This window comes from Balaenoptera ricei, chromosome 9, assembly GCF_028023285.1.
Source record: "Balaenoptera ricei isolate mBalRic1 chromosome 9, mBalRic1.hap2, whole genome shotgun sequence".
Lineage (NCBI taxonomy): Eukaryota > Metazoa > Chordata > Mammalia > Artiodactyla > Balaenopteridae > Balaenoptera > Balaenoptera ricei.
This window is the reverse complement of record NC_082647.1, coordinates 105,519,659-105,536,820: the sequence shown is the minus strand read 5'-3', so window position 1 is coordinate 105,536,820 and position 17,162 is coordinate 105,519,659. Positions and strand designations below refer to the sequence as shown.

Sequence of the window (17,162 nt, the reverse complement as noted above, 5' to 3'; positions counted from 1 at the left end):
TACAGCTGAGTACAGTTCCACAGTATGGAGGCACATCATTTGTTTCACCATCTACTCACTGAAGGACATCTGGGGTATTTCCAGTTTTTGCCCATTATGAATAAAGCTGCTTTTAATATTCATGCATAGGTTTTTGTGTCAACACAGATTTTCATTTCCCTGGGATAAATACTCAGAGTGCAACTGCCAGGTCAGACGGTAGTTGCATGTTTAGTTTTTAAGAAACTGCCCACTTGTTTTCCAGAGTGGCTGCACCATTCTACATGCCCAACAGCCATGCATGAGTGACCCTCTGCATCCTCACCAGCATTTGGTGTTTTCACTACTTATTTAACTTCAGTCATTCTGGTTGGTGTGCAGTGATGTCTCCCTGTGGTTGTAATTTGCACTTCCCTAACGGCTAGTGATGTTGAACATCTTCATGTGCTTATTCCCATCTGAATGTCTTCTTTCGTGAAATAAATGTCTCTTCATGACTTTTGCCCATGTTCTAATCAGACTGTTGGCTTTTCTACTATTGGGCTTTGACAGTTCATTATATATTCTAGATAAAAGACCTTTGGCAGGTAGGTGGTTTGCAAATATCTTCTCCCAGTCTGTAGCTTGTGTTTTCATCCTCCTAACGGAGTCTTCTGCAGAACAAAAGTTTTTAAATTTGATGAAGTTCAGTTTACCAATCATTGCCTTTTTGATGTCAAGTCTAAGTACTCTGCTTACCCTGGGTCCTGGAGATTTTCTCTTAGGTTTTTTTTTCTAAAAGTGTTATAGTTTCACATTTTCCCTTTAATTCCATGATCCACTCTGAGTTAATTTTTGTATAAGGTGTGAAATTTAGCGTGAGGTTCATTTTTCTCTCAATGGGTGTCCAACGGCTCCAGCGCCATTTGCTAAGAAGACGGTCCTTCCACCGACTTGCTTTTTGCACCTCTGTCAAAAATCAGTTGGGTGTATTTGTTTGGGTCTGTTTCTGGGTTCACGATGTTGTTCCACTGATGACTGTGTCAGCCCCTCTACTGCTACCTCACAGTCTTCATTGCTGTAGCTCTAAAGTACATCTTGAAATCAGGCAGACTGATTCCTCTCTTCTAACTCTTCTTTTTCAAACCGTTCCAGCTATTCTACTTCTTGTGCCTTTCCATATAAATTTTAGAATACTTGTCTATATCTACAAAATATCTGGCCGGGATTTTGATAGGAATTGCATCAAACCTGTATATCAATTTGGGGAAAACTGACTTGTTAACATCCATGTACGTGGTATGTCTCTCCACTTATTCAGATCTTTGATCCTTTCATCCGTGTTGTGTGGTTTTCAGCGTACAAATCCTATAGGTTTTGTTACATTTATACCTAAGCATCTGTATTCATGTCTGTAATTTATTTTTGCTTCGTACTGCCTGATTTTGGTGTCAGGGAAATACTAACCTCACAAATGAGTTAAAAAGTGTTCCCTCCCCTTCTGTTTTTCTGGAAGAGACTGTGTAGAATTAGTGTTAACTCTTTAAACATATGATATGGTTCCAGAAACCACCTGGGCCTGGAGACTTTTTTTATGGGAGTTTTCAAATTAGATATTAAATTTCTTTAATAGTTGCAGGACTACTCAAATGATCTATTTACTGGTGACCCGTGGCAGTCTGTGCTCTTCAAGAAACTGGTCCGTTTGTTGGCTGCTGTCTGAGGATGCAGAGTCGCCTGTGGTGCTCTCATCAGCCTTTGATTCTTCAGGGTCTCTTGGCACTTGAAGGATGTCGTCACTTCCTTCTGGCCCCGTGGTTTCTGATGCGAAATCTATCATGCCGTTTTCCCTACAGGTGAAGTGTTCTTTCTCACTGCTTTCAACACTCCGTCTTTGTCTTTACTTTTCGGAAGTTTCACTACGACGTGTCTTGGCGTGGACTGCTTTGGGTTTATCCTGTTTGTGGTGAGCTCAGCTTCTTGAACCTCTGAGTCTGTCTTTTACCAAATCACAGCAGTTTCAGCCATGACTCCTTTGATCAGCTTTTCAGCCCCACCCCACCCCGTCTCTTCTCCCTCCAGGACTCTGAGGACACAAATGTCAGAAATCTGCTCCAGTCCCACAGGGGGAGGGGAGCACACTCTGTTACCAGGTGGAGGGGCTGACTCCCCACTGGCCTCCGCTGCCACCTGAGTTGGGGTGGGGGGCTCCTCTTCCCTGCTGGACACGGTGGGCATTCTGGCCCCCCAAGTGGCCCAGTGACACAAGGGGTGGTATGTGAGTCACACTGCTGCTGTCTGAGGGCAGAATTCCAGGCTCCCCACATGGTCTCCACTGACACCGCAGTTCCACTAGGGGTTCATCAGGGATAAAGCCCCAGCTCCCAACTCAGCCTTCTCTGCGGTGGGTGCTGGCCCCTACACAGTCTTTGCTGGTAGAGACAGCAGCGGGCCCACAGGTCTTTCAGTCACATTTGGTTGGAACTGAGCAGGTATTGTAAGACATTTTCTGTCCTGCTAAGCTATCCCTTTCCTGGTCCTTTGGCCAGAGAGAGTGAATTTTGTTGGGATTCTGTGTGCACCTGTTGGCTGTTCTGGGTTGCCAGCTTCTTCAGTTCCAAGCCTGGGATACATGAGGAAAAAGAGAACTGGGGAACTCACCAAAGGGTCGCCCCCTTGGGTCCCAAGGTCCCTGGCTGGTCTGCCGTCGCTCTACCTTTCAGAGTCTTCTTATGGTTGTTGCATATATAACATCTAGGATTTTTAGGTGTACTTAGTGAGAGGAATAGGGAAAAATACGTCGACTCCCTCTTCCTGGAAGCGGAAGTCCGCAAACTTTACATTTTCACGGTGTAATATGGGCCCGCCCTTCCCTCCACTTGCTTTGTTTTCAACGTACAATTCTATCTTCCCAATTCTTCAGCAGCCTCTACTCCAACATATAAAACCATCCGTGTTCCCTTCTCCCAGAGCTGCTCTGGCCTGTTCCTCAGATTCCCATCTTGGGAATTCCCTCTGCTCTTTTCCGTGCTTAGAGCCCCGGTTCTGGATCTGCGTCTCCCACCTTCCTGGTGTGTCCTTGCGCTCTGAGGCAGCACATCTCCCAGGAACCTCGTCAGAACGGGCTCTGAGGGCTCACGTTTTAGAAACCTGACTGTCTGGTCATCGTGACCAGAAAGGGACCCTCTCAATCTGAGAATCACGTCTGTTGGTGAATTCGGCAAAATGTCCTTCCATTACTGTCTTAACAACTTCCTCCCACTCTCCTCCATCCTTTCTTCTCATGAGTCAGAGATTGAACCTTCTGGATGGATCCTATAATTTTTTTCTCTCTCTCATCTTTTGTTTACTGATTTTTGATCTCCTTGTCTTTTGGTTATTCTTTCTGGGTGACTGCCTTGACTTTATCTTTTGACCCCTCTAATGAATTTTTTACGACATATAATTAAGATCCTTTAATTCCAAAAGCTCTTGTCTCCACCTGTTATCTCACAGTTAACAGTATTTCCTCTTATCTTTCCGACAACATTATGTATTTTTATTTTTCCCCCAGTTTCCGCACTGCTGCTGTTGCATTCACGTTTACGTCTTGTGTTTGTCCCGGGCTCTATCTTTAGGTTAAACGTCTTCCTCAAACGTGTACTTCTCCTTGACTGCCCACGCAAGAAGCCGTGTGCACGGGCAGAGGCGCAGACAGCCAGCTTCTCTCAGGCTGGCTGGGTGGCCACCCCAGGGTCATTCGAGGCGGCACTTCTGCAGGTTGTGTGGCTGCACAGGAAAGCACTCCTGCGAGGACCCCCTTGTGGGAGAGGCCCGGGTGCAGGCCTGTCTGGAAGCCTGAGGGAAAGGGGGTTGGCAATTCTCACCGTTCCGGACAGAGGCTTTGACTTAATCTGCTCATCTTCACACTGGGTCTCTCCCCACCCTCCTCCGGGCCAGGTGTCCCCACGTCTAAAGCCCCCCCTAGTGTCATGTCTCTACCAGGGAGACCTCCCACCTCTCCCTGTGGCAGGTGAGAGCAAACCCCTCCCCGAAGCCCACACCGTGCTCCACGCCCCCCCAGCCCCCGGGTCCAGCTGGGCAGCTCCGCGTCCTCTGAGGGACGCAGGTCCAGCTCCGTGGGCTCTGTGAACTCGTTACCCCACCTTCGTCAGCTCCCTCTGCAAGTTCACGGGCCTCTCTCATCACCGCGGTCCCCTTTCCCATTCTCTCTGACTGCGCAGTTTTATTCATTTCCTTTCATGTAGTGTTTAGGGGAAGCACTGATAATACACTAGTGTGCGTCATGTGTACCCACAAGTGGGCACGGGCTTTGACAGGATTCAGGAGTCCGTGTCCTAGGCTGTGACAATGGCACACGGAACAGCTCTTAGCCTTGACCAAGGAACCGAAACACACGGCCAGCCTTTACGAGAAAGGAGGCAGCTTGCTACTGGAGAGAAAGCTAGAAATGGGGCCGGAAGACAGAGCCCTGGGGTTTGGGCACCCGGTTATCAGACACACCACCGCAGGGGCACCACCGGGTGGGAGTCACCCGAGGTGTGAGTGGGGACGGGTCCCAGAACCGCAGCGTTTGGTGCATCAGGGGGCCTTTGCTGGCGACGGGCAGGCGGGTCCTGCGGCCGTGGACTTACCTTCACCTCCTTCTCGATATAGTCGCTCAGCAGTCTGTCGGGCTCGACGCGCTCAGGCAGGGACAGCACCACAGTGTGCAGGGGGCGCCTCTCTGTCACCTTCTCATGGGCTTTCTTATCTCTACTCTTTTCACCTTTTAGGAATACTCGTTTAAACGGCGACACAATTCCAGGCTGCAGGCAGAAACGGCAATGATTGGAGTTCATTATTCACAAAGGCTTTGCGCTGTACCCATGGCTAACAAGCGGAAGTGGCCAGAAGCACCACCACGGTCCCCGTGCAGACGGGCTGGCCACTGCCAGCCAGGGTGGGCCGGGACCAGTGCTGCCTCGGGCACCGAGGGGCTGGTCCCTCACCTGTTCATGGACACTTACAAGGTCAAGGGCCAATTCTCAAGGTGAGTAAACTCAGGAGGCGAGAAGGGGCAGGAAGGGGGAGATTCCCCCAGAAGACAAAAATGAAGCATTGCTCTGAAGTGACCTCCCGGCTCCGCTGGGTCACTTCACTGCAGGGTCCTCGGAGAAGGCGGAGAGGTGTGGCCAGGGTTGTGGCATCAACAGGAAACTCAGCTCAACAGCCGCGAGGCCCGCCTCTTCCCTCTCCCGTAGGAACGCAGCACGCGCTCTGCTTTCCCCTCCCTCCGCCGGGGCCTCGGGGGCTCAGGGCGCTGACCAGCACCTGGGTGACCTCACCCCATGGTCAGTGTCTAGAGGGGCCTGGAGGCCAACCCTGCGATCAAAGTAAACCTGCAGAGGGAGAGCCAGGGACAGCGGGGAGAATAAAGTCAACCTCGCCTGCGGGCCCCAGGAAAAGGCCCAGGATTCCCTCCCTGCAGCTCTGCCAAGAGCCCTCCAGGCCCTCCGCGGGCACAGATGTTCAGAGAGTCAGGCATGGGCACTGGGCACCTGCACGCAGAGGCCAAAGGTGACCGCTTCCAGTCACGCAAAGGAACGTAAAACCAGAGAATACAAGACGCCAACGTGCAGCCTCGGCAGGGAAACATCACCGAACACAGCAGCGAAACCCAAAGGTGGTGACCCACACCAGACCGAGAAGTCACCTTCCATTGTCTTGTCTGTGATTCTGCAGCTCGCCTGCCTGGGCAGGACCCAACGCCAGACAGTGGCCGGGACCTAGGGCAGGCCTAGCTCTGACCAACACTTACAAGAAACAAATGCCTATGTCACCAAACATGTACCAAAAGCTCTCGTTCCTGTTTCTCCTCTGCAAGGGGGAAATTCAGCCACGTGCCATATCCCACCCAAAACAATGCCTGTGAGGCGCCTCGGCAGCCCGTCAAACTCACAGATGGAGGATGGAGAGGGGCCCTAACTCCCTCACAAAGGCAGGTGAGGCCCCGGGGGTCTCCAGGAGATCCTGCAGGGCCCGCCGCACACAAAACATGCCCTCAGCAAAGTGAACCCCGGCGTTCCTCCTGCTCCTCCCAGCCAGAGTCCGGCTTTTCTCCTCTGCTCCTTGGCCTGCACTCCTCACCCCTGAGCACTTGGCCCCTGGATAGCTGCCTTTTACCCCACTGATCCACGACAACTAATACTGGAGCACCCCTCCTCGTGCTGGATACCCACCGAGTTCCCACTCCCCATCCCAACGCAGCCCCTCAGCACTTCGTGCTGCATGGGGGGCTGGGGGAATAATGCTGATGTGAGGCCCTCAGGGCTGGGGAGGATCAAAGCTAGACCTGCGTGTGGGGCTTCATTTACTTCTCTCTGCTCTTGTTTACATTTGAAATCGGCCATAAGATTTTGTTTTTAAAGGATGAGTACAGTTCCTGCCTACAACTGCTTACACTTAAGCTGAGACAAGATAAAAGCATGAAAGGTTAAGGGAGACAAGATAATCAATCCCATCATCATAAGGAGAGTATCATCTCCACAGTCTCAGACGAACTACAGAGTGGAGAGAGGGGCCTCCTCGGAGGAGCCCGAGATGGCTGATCGCAGCCCTCAGACAGACCGCCCCCGGGGCCCGCTCAGGCTTCTTTCTCCTCGATCCCGCAGGAGTTGTCAGCCCCAGCACAAATTCGGCGAGTGGAAGAGAGGGTGAGGCACTTCAGGTGAAATCCTGGGGGGGGGCGGGGTCTGGACCAGGTGACCGCAACGTAGGGCTCACGTGGAAACGGTGGGACACGGTCACCCACAATTTGCCAGACAAGCACCGATGGTAAAATTTACACTGAAAGCGACACTGAGAAGTGAGTAATGTAAACATCACGTGTCACCAGCCTTTGCGCTGTACCCATGGCTAACAAGCGGAAGTGGCCAGCGACCTGCGGGCAGGTCAGGCCAGGCCCTGAACTGTGACTGCCACTCCGGCTGGCATCCGAGGCAATCAATGGCACACAGAGGACTCTTCGATCCTGTTCTGCTTGACTGTCTATCCGCACTGAGAGCCTCCTAGTTCCTGTGATGCGAAAGGCACTGCCCTAGGGCGGTGGAAGTACCAAGACACGCAGCACAATGTTACACAGATGACCTACATCCGAAAGTGGCCGGAGTAAACATCTGCCCCTACACCATTTCTACCTGGTAAACCTCATGAAGTTCACTCTCCCAAATCATAACCAGCAGGGGCACAGCCCACGGTTGATCCTGAGCCTGACGGCGCGTGAGAACAGCCCAGCTCGACCTGATGGCTGCTCCACCTCGCTACTCCTCTACACCTGGGAGCAACAGGAAACCAGTTCTGAGACGAGGGGTTTGCCAAGGCCAGCCTGTTACCAAGAAGTCCGTGCCAAATCGCCAGGTCCACAGACCACACGCAGCCCATGCTGTTATTTTAACGTTGAGGGACGGGTCATACAGTCACAGCCCGCACACAGAATCAGTCTGTGTGGCAAGGACCCAGAGCTCAAGTCCTGCAACCCACCTTAAGGAGAGACCCTGTGCCAGCCCACACGCCTCATCTGTCTGGCCCCTGCAGGCCAAGGAAACCGGGACGCCCACTGCAGACGCCTCCTGCTGCTCAAGGATCCGCTCTGCCGACGCTGAGCCCCACTCCGTCTTCTGCTGCCTTTACCTCTAGGGGGCCAGCATCCTACAGGGGAGCAGTAACGTGCCTGATGCCTGTACCAGCCAGGCCTCAGGAAGGCCCTGTGGGGGGATGAGACGGAAGTCCCACCCTCAAGGTGGTCACCGTCAAGCCGGGGGAGATAAGCCCAAAGCAGATGAACAGGGACTGAATCCACGATGAGAACTGCCAGCCAGGTGCCTCGAAGGTGTACTTTAGGGCCCAAATGCCCTGTTTTTAAAGGAGCTACCCTGGCAACGAGGCACGGCCCCGTGAGGCCCCGTGACGAATAATGGCGCCTGCCCTCCACTGCTCACAGGCTGGCGGAGGCGAGGGGAGCCGCCCCGGAACCCAGGCCGCACACAAGACCACCTGGCCAAGCGTGAACTTGGCATGACTGATTTGGAATCAGACACAGCTTCCCTAACTCAGTCCTCAGTGCTGCATACCCCAGGCATCATGTGCTTTTTTTTAACATCCCAAATAAGTTCAAGCGGTGGATGAGCCTCCCTAGAGAGTGGAATGTTGAAACCATTATGTAAAGAAATGCACCCCAGCAAACCTGCAGCTTTCCTCTGCCGCCTCGCCCCGTTTCAGCGCAGAACGGGGGCGGCTGCTCCACCCGAGGACAGCAGGCGTGTGACACAGGAGGTGCGTGCCCCGCTCCCGCTGCAGGAGCTGGAAAGTAGACACGGCTGGGAGCTGGGGGATGGCAGGCACGGTGGGGGCCCCTCAGCTTTTCCGGAAACACAATGAACAAGAGGGCACCTCAGGATTTTGGAGCCTATGCTGCTTTTAAACATGAAAATGTAAAAGAAAGTTCTGCTTGAAAAAAATAAACTGAGAACAATTAAGAATATTCTGGGACTTCCCTGGTGGCGCAGTGGTTAAGAATCCGCCTGCCAATGCAGGGGACACGGGTTCGAGCCCTGGTCCGGGAAGATCCCACATGCCGCGGAGCAACTAAGCCCGTGCGCCACAACTACTGAGCCTGCGCTCTAGAGCCCGCGAGCCACAATTACTGAGCCCACGTGCCACAACTACTGAAGCCCGCGCGCCTAGAGCCCGTGCTCCGCAGCAAGAGAAGCCACCACAGTGAGAAGCCCGCGCACCGCAAGGAAGAGTAGCCCCCGCTCGCCGCAACTAGAGAAAGCCCACGTGCATTAACAAAGACCCAACGCAGCCAAAAATAAACTAATTAATTTAGAAAAAGAATATTCTGACGCACAGAATCAGGATTCCATTAAACGACTGTGGATTCTTTAATTCACTGGAATAGCCTCCAAATCAATACAGAGTTTTAAAAAGTGGTTTTAGCCCGTGCAGTTGTTCATTCTTCACTCAACAGGTATTTTCACTGAGCGCCCATGTTCATCATCACCGAAATGATCTTGCCATCTTTGACCCCAAAAGACAAAAGGAGCAATTTAGCCCCTGGAAGGAGCCCAACGCCAAGCACGGGTTCTCTTCGTGAATGGAGCCCTGGCACCGAGTGCCACCCGGCGTCCATCCGTGCCCGAGTCTCTCGTGAAGAAACGGGGGCCCTGAGTGTTGAAGGAACCAACCGAGGGTCCGAGGCACAGATCCGGGGAGGGGATGCGGGGCTTCGGTGGCCCTGTCCGGCATCTGCAGACTTCTCACATGGCACACACGCTGCTTCCTAGAACTGTGCAGAACTTCTGAACTGGCTCAGAAGTGTTCCCTAGACGCTTATAGTATTCTTGCAATATATTTTCCATCTTATGCTTGAAACAACTTTTGAAGTTGGAAACCTCAAATGTAGCTCTTCAACACACACACACACACACACACACACACACACAAACTCTGGCCCACTTAGCGCTTTCCTAGAGGAGGGGCCAGGGGCCAGGCTGGCCTTGGGTATTGTTAGATTAAAGCCTGACTTAGCATCTCACTTGGGGTGACCAGGCTCCGAGTAACTGCATCTCCTAAACAAATTCTCAGAGGCTAACTTCTCCGTCAGAGTGTCTGTTTATTAATTTACAATAAGAAATGCATGTGCTGAAGGAACCAGCACAACTGCTCATGGGACAGTGGCCTCTACTTGCGGACCAAAGTGAATAATAAGGTGACACACACCAAGTCACTCCACGTGCACAACGCTCAGCCCAGCGCGTTCTAGAGAAAGCGTGTGGCAGTGAAGGAAGGAAACCCGCACTGGGCACCCCGAATGCCTCGGTACGGTGTTCACGCACCCTTACCTACTCCTTTAGTTAATAACACAAAACTGCCCCAGAACAAGGGCTTCAAGTGCAATGCCCTGGGGTCCTTCAGTTCGGCATTCAGCAAACGTCTAATGGGCACTTGGCATGTGCCTGGCACTGGGGCTGCACCTCGAGGGACCCCCTTCCCTGCCCCAGGGCCCCTTCTGCTGAGCGGGGGGGGAGGGGCCACTCGGCGGGGATCAGGCTCCGCAGGGCTGCGGGACAACACCAGGGAGAGACACCGGGGAGAGACACCAGGGAGAGACACCCAGGCCAGAGCGTGGGCCGCGCAAAGCCACTGTCCAACCGTCCAGCTGGGCAAGGCAGCGGCTACCCCCCAGATTCACCCCCGCCCAGGTGCACGAAGCACCCCGACAAATCCTCTCCTATAAGCGCCACTGTTTAAAACTGCATCTCAACGTTGCCTATCTTAACTCCAACTCCCTGTAACGCAAGTCAACAGCTTCACTATCTTTTGAAAAAGAAAGTTAAGTACTTAAGCGCCTACCAACAGAAAAAGAGCCTTTCTTACGTGCCGCAGAGGCCCAAATAAGGAGGACGACGCAGCCCGCGCCCCAGGACCTCCTACAGACCTCAAGTTCCCCATCTCAGGACTAGGCGTGAACCTGACCTCCCCCACGGCAGCGGTTTGCTCTGGTGACACACACCGCGCCTGACCGTCCATGCGGCGGCCGAGGCCACTCCCGCCGGGCACACAGCGCCCCTCATCCTCCCTCCGGCGTCACGGGTGAAATTCCAGGCACGAGTCTGCAACTGTGAGCGTGTTCTTTCTTGACCTCTTCCCTAAATCATTTTCCAACTCAGATCTTGGGTCCTAACTGACTACAAATCTACATGAACGCCACTCTTCCTCGGCAGCCCTGACATCCGCGGCCTCTCACTCCTTAAGTGAAGATGGACGAACCCAACAACCTGCAAAGAGCTCCTCATCTTGCTCACTTCGCCGGCCACCGGGGCTGCCAGTTCTCAGACCCGGACGCCAGCAGGAACCCTCCACCCCACCTTCCCAAAGCAAAGGTCACAGGACGCAAACAATCGTTCTAGATGGCTCTTTCCACACTGGGTGTGCACCTACCTCGTTCTCCATGGAACACCCCGCTGGAAAGTCTGTGTGAGGAGGAATTTCTCTGGAGGAATTCTGGTTCCTCCCCCTCTGCCGATAGTTAGTGTGCATTCTCCTCTGTTCACTTCTGAGCTTGTTGAAAAATATGGTCAGATGTTAGCCCTCCCTCTGAAAAAAACATGTGAATGAACAGGAAGACCAGAAACCGCAGCTTCCTTCTGCAAACCCCACTGAAGCTGTTTACAGTTTTTTAAAAAAGTTTGAGGCAGGCAACACCCTAAAACTGCTGGCAAAATCCAAACAGGCTGCATGCACGAAAAGACGTAAAGTAAACCCACACATCTTCATACTAAACCAGCACATCTTCCACCTAAACCTCCACATCTCCTTACTGAACCAGCCCATCTTCTAACTAAGCCAGCCCATCTTCTTACTAAACAGGCACATTTTCCTTACTAAACCAGCACACCTCCTTACTGAACCAGCCCATCTTCTAATTAAACCAACACGTCTTCTTACTAAACCAGCACAGCTCCTTACTAAACCAGTGCACAGACTTATTAAACCAGCCCATTTTCTTAGTAAACCAGCCCATCTTCTAACTAAACCAGCCCATCTTCTTACTAAACCAGCGCATCTTCTTACTAAACCAGCACATCTTCTTACTAAACCAGCACATCTTCTTATTAAGCCAGCCCATCTTCTTACTAAACCAGCCCATCTTCTTACTAAACCAGCGCATCTTCTTACTAAACCAGCACATCTTCTTACTAAACCAGCAGATCTTACTAAACCAGCACATCTTCTTATTAAGCCAGCCCATCTTCTTACCAAATTGGCACATCTTCTTACTAAACCAGCCCATCTTCTTACCAAACCAGCCCATCTTCTTACCAAACCAGCCCATCTTCTTACTAAACCAATGCATCTTCTTACTAAACCAGTGCACAGACTTATTAAACCAGCCCATCTTCTTACCAAACCAGCCCATCTTCTTACCAAACCAGCCCATCTTCTTATTAAACCAGTGCATCTTCCTCACTACCTCTAGCACACAGAGCCCACGGGTGGCCTCCCCACATTTCTAGCCAATACCGTGTAGTCAGTTGAAGGACATTATTTTGGAAGTCCGACCATTCTGCAAATCCAAACGACAAAGGGAGAAAGAGTAAAAGCAAGCAAGCAGAGAGCACTGCTGGGGCTCCCCCTCCTGACCGTGCGGTGTCACCCATGTGGTGGGACCCGCCGACCTGGCTGTTTCCAGCCAGCTGTTGCCTGCTTCAGGGCACAGTAGCCCAGGGGGCCTGGGCAGAGCACACCTTCTCCATGACCGTCAGCCTACAAAAGCCTCTACCTGCCTCCAGGACTCTTGCGTTTGAGACGCAACTTTGAAACTAAAGAGTATGTCCTTGAGCAAGCTCACTTTCACTTTTTCAGGGTCAAATCTGATCCTGGGGCTTCCCTGGTGCCGCAGTGGTTGAGAATCTGCCTGCCAATGCAGGCGACACGGGTTCGAGCCCTGGTCTGGGAAGATCCCACATGCCGCGGAGCAACTAGGCCCGTCAGCCACAATTACTGAGCCAGCGCGTCTGGAGCCTGTGCTCTGCAACAGGAGAGCCAGCGATAGTGAGAGCCCCGCGCACCGCGATGAAGAGTGGCCCCCGCTTGCCGCAACTAGAGAAAGCCCTCGCACAGAAACGAAGACCCAACACAGCCATAAATAAATAAATAAAAATTAAAAATCTTTAAAAAAAAAAAAAAATCTGATCCTGAAAAGAAGTTGGGTTTGTTGATGTTGAAGACCCTTACACTCTCTAGATGTTCCAGAATGGCTGCAAACAGGAGAGGCTACTTAATTAACTGTTCTGGTTAATTAGAGTGATGATTTAGAGTGACCATATTCACAGCTCAAAACATAACAAATATAATACAATTTTACTAACATTAGATTTATTAATATTAGATTTGATTTGATCAAAGTGCTAATTTTCAACAGTTTTCTGCCCATAAAAATGGCTATTTCATACGGTTCAATTTAAACTGTAACAAAGTTTAGTATTTCTTGATTCTGAAAAGACTGGTTCAGAACAATAATTTCATGCCTCAGTTACTACTACACATGCCGCAGATGTAGGAAGCACAGTAAACCGGGTAAGGAGTACTGCACTAGATATGTTTGAATAAACATCTGGTATTGACTGGACTATCCCTTTAGCTCTTTTTTTTTTTTTTTTTTTAATAGTAATGTTTTTTTTATTTATTTATTTTTATATTTATTTTTGGCTGTGTTGGGTCTTCGTTTCTGTGCGAGGGCTTTCTCTAGTTGTGGCAAGTGGGGTCCACTCTTCATCGCAGTGCGCGGGCCTCTTCACTATCGCGGCCTCTCTTGTTGCGGAGCACAGGCTCCAGACGCGCAGGCTCAGTAGTTGTGGCTCACGGGCCCAGTTGCTCCGCGGCATGTGGGATCCTCCTACACCAGGGCTCGAACCCGTGTCCCCTGCATTAGCAGGCAGATTCTCAACCACTGCGCCACCAGGGAAGCCCCCCTTTAGCTCTTTAGACACCCAGGGCACCATGGGTATCGTCTGGACTCCGCTTTCTCCTTCTTTCTAAAAGCTGCCCCTGCAGAGCAGGATCAGGTAGCCCTGAGGGAAAGGGAACCAGGAGTGAGATTCAGAGACCTCAGGAGGTGGAGCAGCCCCAGGACGTGTCTTGGTGACTGTGGGGCCTGAGTCCACTGCCTGCTCCCCACCAGGTCCCCCTGCATGCGACACACAGCCCACCCTTCCAAAGTCCCAGAGCTGCCCCTCCCGGGGAAACAGAGGAAACTAAAGGAAGCCCACCAGCTGCACATACAAGTCAACCTGTCCTGCTTTCACAGATACAACGATCACCAAGGTCAGCATGGAAGAGAAAGGGCAGGGAGCACAGGGGGCAAAGGAGAGACTGGATAGGGGCTTAAATTCTAGAGGGTTTAGAGGCATTTGAGGAGGACAGCATCCATAAATACAGCCAAGAGAGAGAGACAGAGACAGACAGAGCAAACAAGAAAAGTATCTTAGAAATTACATATATGATCGCCAAAATAAAAGAGTTCAACAGAAGGGCTGAATAATAAAATGAGTGTAACTGAAAGCCAAATTAGTGACCTGGAATACGGTGGCACTTTTACAAATGAACATTCCAATCAACTTGATGATCGAGAGCACTAACTCTGAACCCCAATTAAGCAAAATGTTAGCCCCCCCAGAAGAATTCCATTCCTATTAGGATTGAGTCACAAAAAATTTGTACTCAGTGATCATCATACTTTGAATTTCATCAATGAAAATGTGGAAATTTGTTTTCTCTCTTCTGATGTGATACCTACTTAAAACCCTCAATGTTACCTCTTGGCCCATAAAGCCTAAAACATTTACTATCTGGTCCTTTACATGAAAAGCTTGCCAACTCTATCCTAGAACATAAAGCGAAAGATGAAAAATAAGAAAATATTGGGACTTCCCTGGTGGTGCAGTGGTTAAGAATCTGCCTGCCAATGCAGGGGACACGGGTTCGAGCCCTGGTCCGGGAAGATCCCACGTGCCACGGAGCAACTAAGCCCGTGCGCCACAACTACTGAGCCTGTACTCTAGAGCCCGCGAGCCACAACTACTGAAGCCCGCGTGCCTAGAGCCCGTGCTCCGCAACAAGAGAAGCCACCGCAACGAGAAGCCCGCGCACCGCAACGAAGAGTAGACCCTGCTCGCCGCAACTAGAGAAAGCCCACGCACAGCAATAAAGACCCAATAAAGGAAAGAAGGGGGGGGAGGGAGGGAGGGAGGGAGAGAGGGAGGGAGGAAGGAAGGAAGGAAGGGAGAAAAGAAAATATGAGAAAAATCAAAGGGCATAGCAGCCAGATCCATAAAGTCACTTGGTGACCTTGGAGGAGACAAGGACACGCAGAGCAAGGAGGACGCCGATGAAGGACTCGGCTCTACAGACAGAAAAGGCCTGGCACCAAGAAGGCCGACTGGAAAAGAGACACTTAAACCCATCCTTGTAAAACTGCAGGACTTCAAGAGGATAGCTAAAGGTTTCCAATAAGGAAAAATGAAAACGTTTCCTGAAAAGGAACGAGGATCAGAGCAGCATCAGGTGTTTCGTGCCAGCAGGGAACACAGTAATCCCTCTAAAGTTCTGATGGCAAATGATTTTGAACCTGGAAGTTAATATAAAGCCAAACTGTCCATGAAGTTTAGGCAAAGTTATTTTCATATTTGCAGTGCCTTGGAATTTTTATACCCTAAACCCTTTTTGAAAAATATACTAGAGGATGTGCTACCAGCAAAAAAAAAAAAGAAAAAAGAAAAAAGGGTGTGAGACAGAAAAAGAGGTGGAGTCTAGGAAACAGTGGAACTCATGCAGGACTGCAATTAAAGAAATCCCAGGATACAATCATGCACCAAGCCAGCAAAGCAACTGGTTCAAATTAAAACAATACAGGAGAGAGTCCCAAAGGAAAATGTCAGGAGATTCCATTACATAAAATTATATGATTAAAGCCCTAGAAGTTCTTGATGATAAAAATATATGACTTTTGAAAGAAAAAAGAAAAGGAATTTATTAGAAACTCTAGAAAACAAAAAGTTTAAAAAAAAAAAACCACAAAAAAACCAGACACACCAATGATCCCAATGTGAACCGTACTAGTATGTGGCCTGATGCTGAACACGGGACAGAGTACAGACTGACAGTCTCCATTTGACCTCAACGCTTGACACAGTCTCCTTCAGAAATACAGATGCCGTGGCAAAAAGCTACATTTTTCTCCACAAAATAAGGCCTCTTTTAAAAAAGAGCCATGGGGCTTCCCTGGTGGCGCAGTGGTTAAGAATCCGCCTGCCAATGCAGGAGACACGGGTTCGAAGTCTGGTCCGGTAAGATCCCACATGCCGCGGAGCAACTAAGCCCGTGCAGCACGACTACTGAGCCTGCGCTCTAGAGCCCGCGAGCCACAACTACGGAAGCCTGCGAGCCACAACTACTGAGCCCACGTGCCACAACTACTGAAGCCCACCGCCTAGAGCCCATGCTCTGCAACGAGAAGCCACCGCAATGAGAAGCCCGTGCACCGCAACAAAAAGTAGCCCCCGCTCGCCACAACTAGAGAAAGCCCGCATGCAGCAACAAAGACCCCATGCAGCCAAAAATAAATAAATAAATTTATAAAAAATTAAAAAATAATAATAAAAATTTAAAAACAGCCACAGTGGCATTATTTTGCTTTAAAACTTGACAGGAATTTTTTTAAATCTTCAACTATCCAACTGGTGTTCAAATTTTTCACCAATAGACTCACATTTTTGTTTTAATAGTTTGTTCAAATTAAGATGCAAATCAGGTCCATCGATAGACTGCCCTGAGCCGACACAATTCTTAAGTCTCTTGATGCATTTGTTAAATAGCCAGGGCAGGTCGTCCTGTAGAATATCCCACTTTCTGGCTCCTGCAGGATGTATCTCTGTCAGAACTTTGAGGATGCTTCTCAGCCCCTGTATTTCTTGTAGACCGGTGGTTAGATCGTGAGGCTTTATTTAACTCAAGTGTGATGTTTTTTCAAGAATGCTTCCATCAGGGGGCACATAATATTGGGCAGTGACCTGCCACTGATGGCTATGGCTTGGCCCCTTTGTCTCATAGTTGGATATGATATTTTTCAACAGTCTGGTTCCACAATTCCTTCATCATTTATTAGTGGAAACATTTACATAAAGAGACCTTTTCCCTCCTCGACTATGTGGTCACCCTGAGGTACAGATCATTCAGAAAAGTCAAGTTAAATGCATCATCCCTTCTCTTCAGCAATGCTGCTTCCTTGGGATTGCCGGAGCTAAACAATCCATTACTCATCATCTTATGGACGATCCAATTGTCCCGCCCCGGCCAGCGGCGGCCTCTTCAAAGTGGACCCTGGCAGCTGCTGAGGGCTCCTCAGACCTGGAATTGGCCACTGCTGCTTCTAGAGGAAAGTGCTGTTTCAGGCCCACTACCACTCACCGAGGGCGTTCACTGCGCCTGGGACTTGGCACCAGAGAGAGTGAGGAAATAAGCAATTTGTGTTTAAGAGAAAAACATCATGAATTCACAGTGATATTTCCAATCCAAAGTAGGAGTACAGGGTTATTGATCACATTCTTTGGTATTATCTGCACCCACCCACTCCTCCTATGGTGAAAGCCAGTGTGTAATGT

General features: G+C 50.4%; 1 protein-coding gene across 6 annotated transcripts in view; it reads right to left on the bottom strand.

Moving 5' to 3' along the window:
• Positions 1-17,162, bottom strand: part of CCM2 (CCM2 scaffold protein) — a 61,209-nt gene that overhangs the window by 30,306 nt on the left and 13,741 nt on the right. For 2 of the 6 annotated variants that reach the window (XM_059934278.1, XM_059934277.1), the window contains 2 exons: positions 10,942-11,097; positions 4,593-4,766 (listed from right to left, as the gene is read on the bottom strand). The exons of 1 other annotated variant lie outside the window; for it this stretch is intronic. In XM_059934278.1, coding sequence (XP_059790261.1) covers positions 4,593-4,766; positions 10,942-11,040 — 273 coding nt within the window. In that variant the 5' untranslated portion in view covers positions 11,041-11,097. Of the gene's footprint in view, positions 1-4,592; positions 4,767-10,941; positions 11,098-17,162 lie in introns of those variants that run through there. 3 more of the 6 variants (XM_059934279.1, XM_059934281.1, XM_059934280.1) reach the window with 3 other exon arrangements.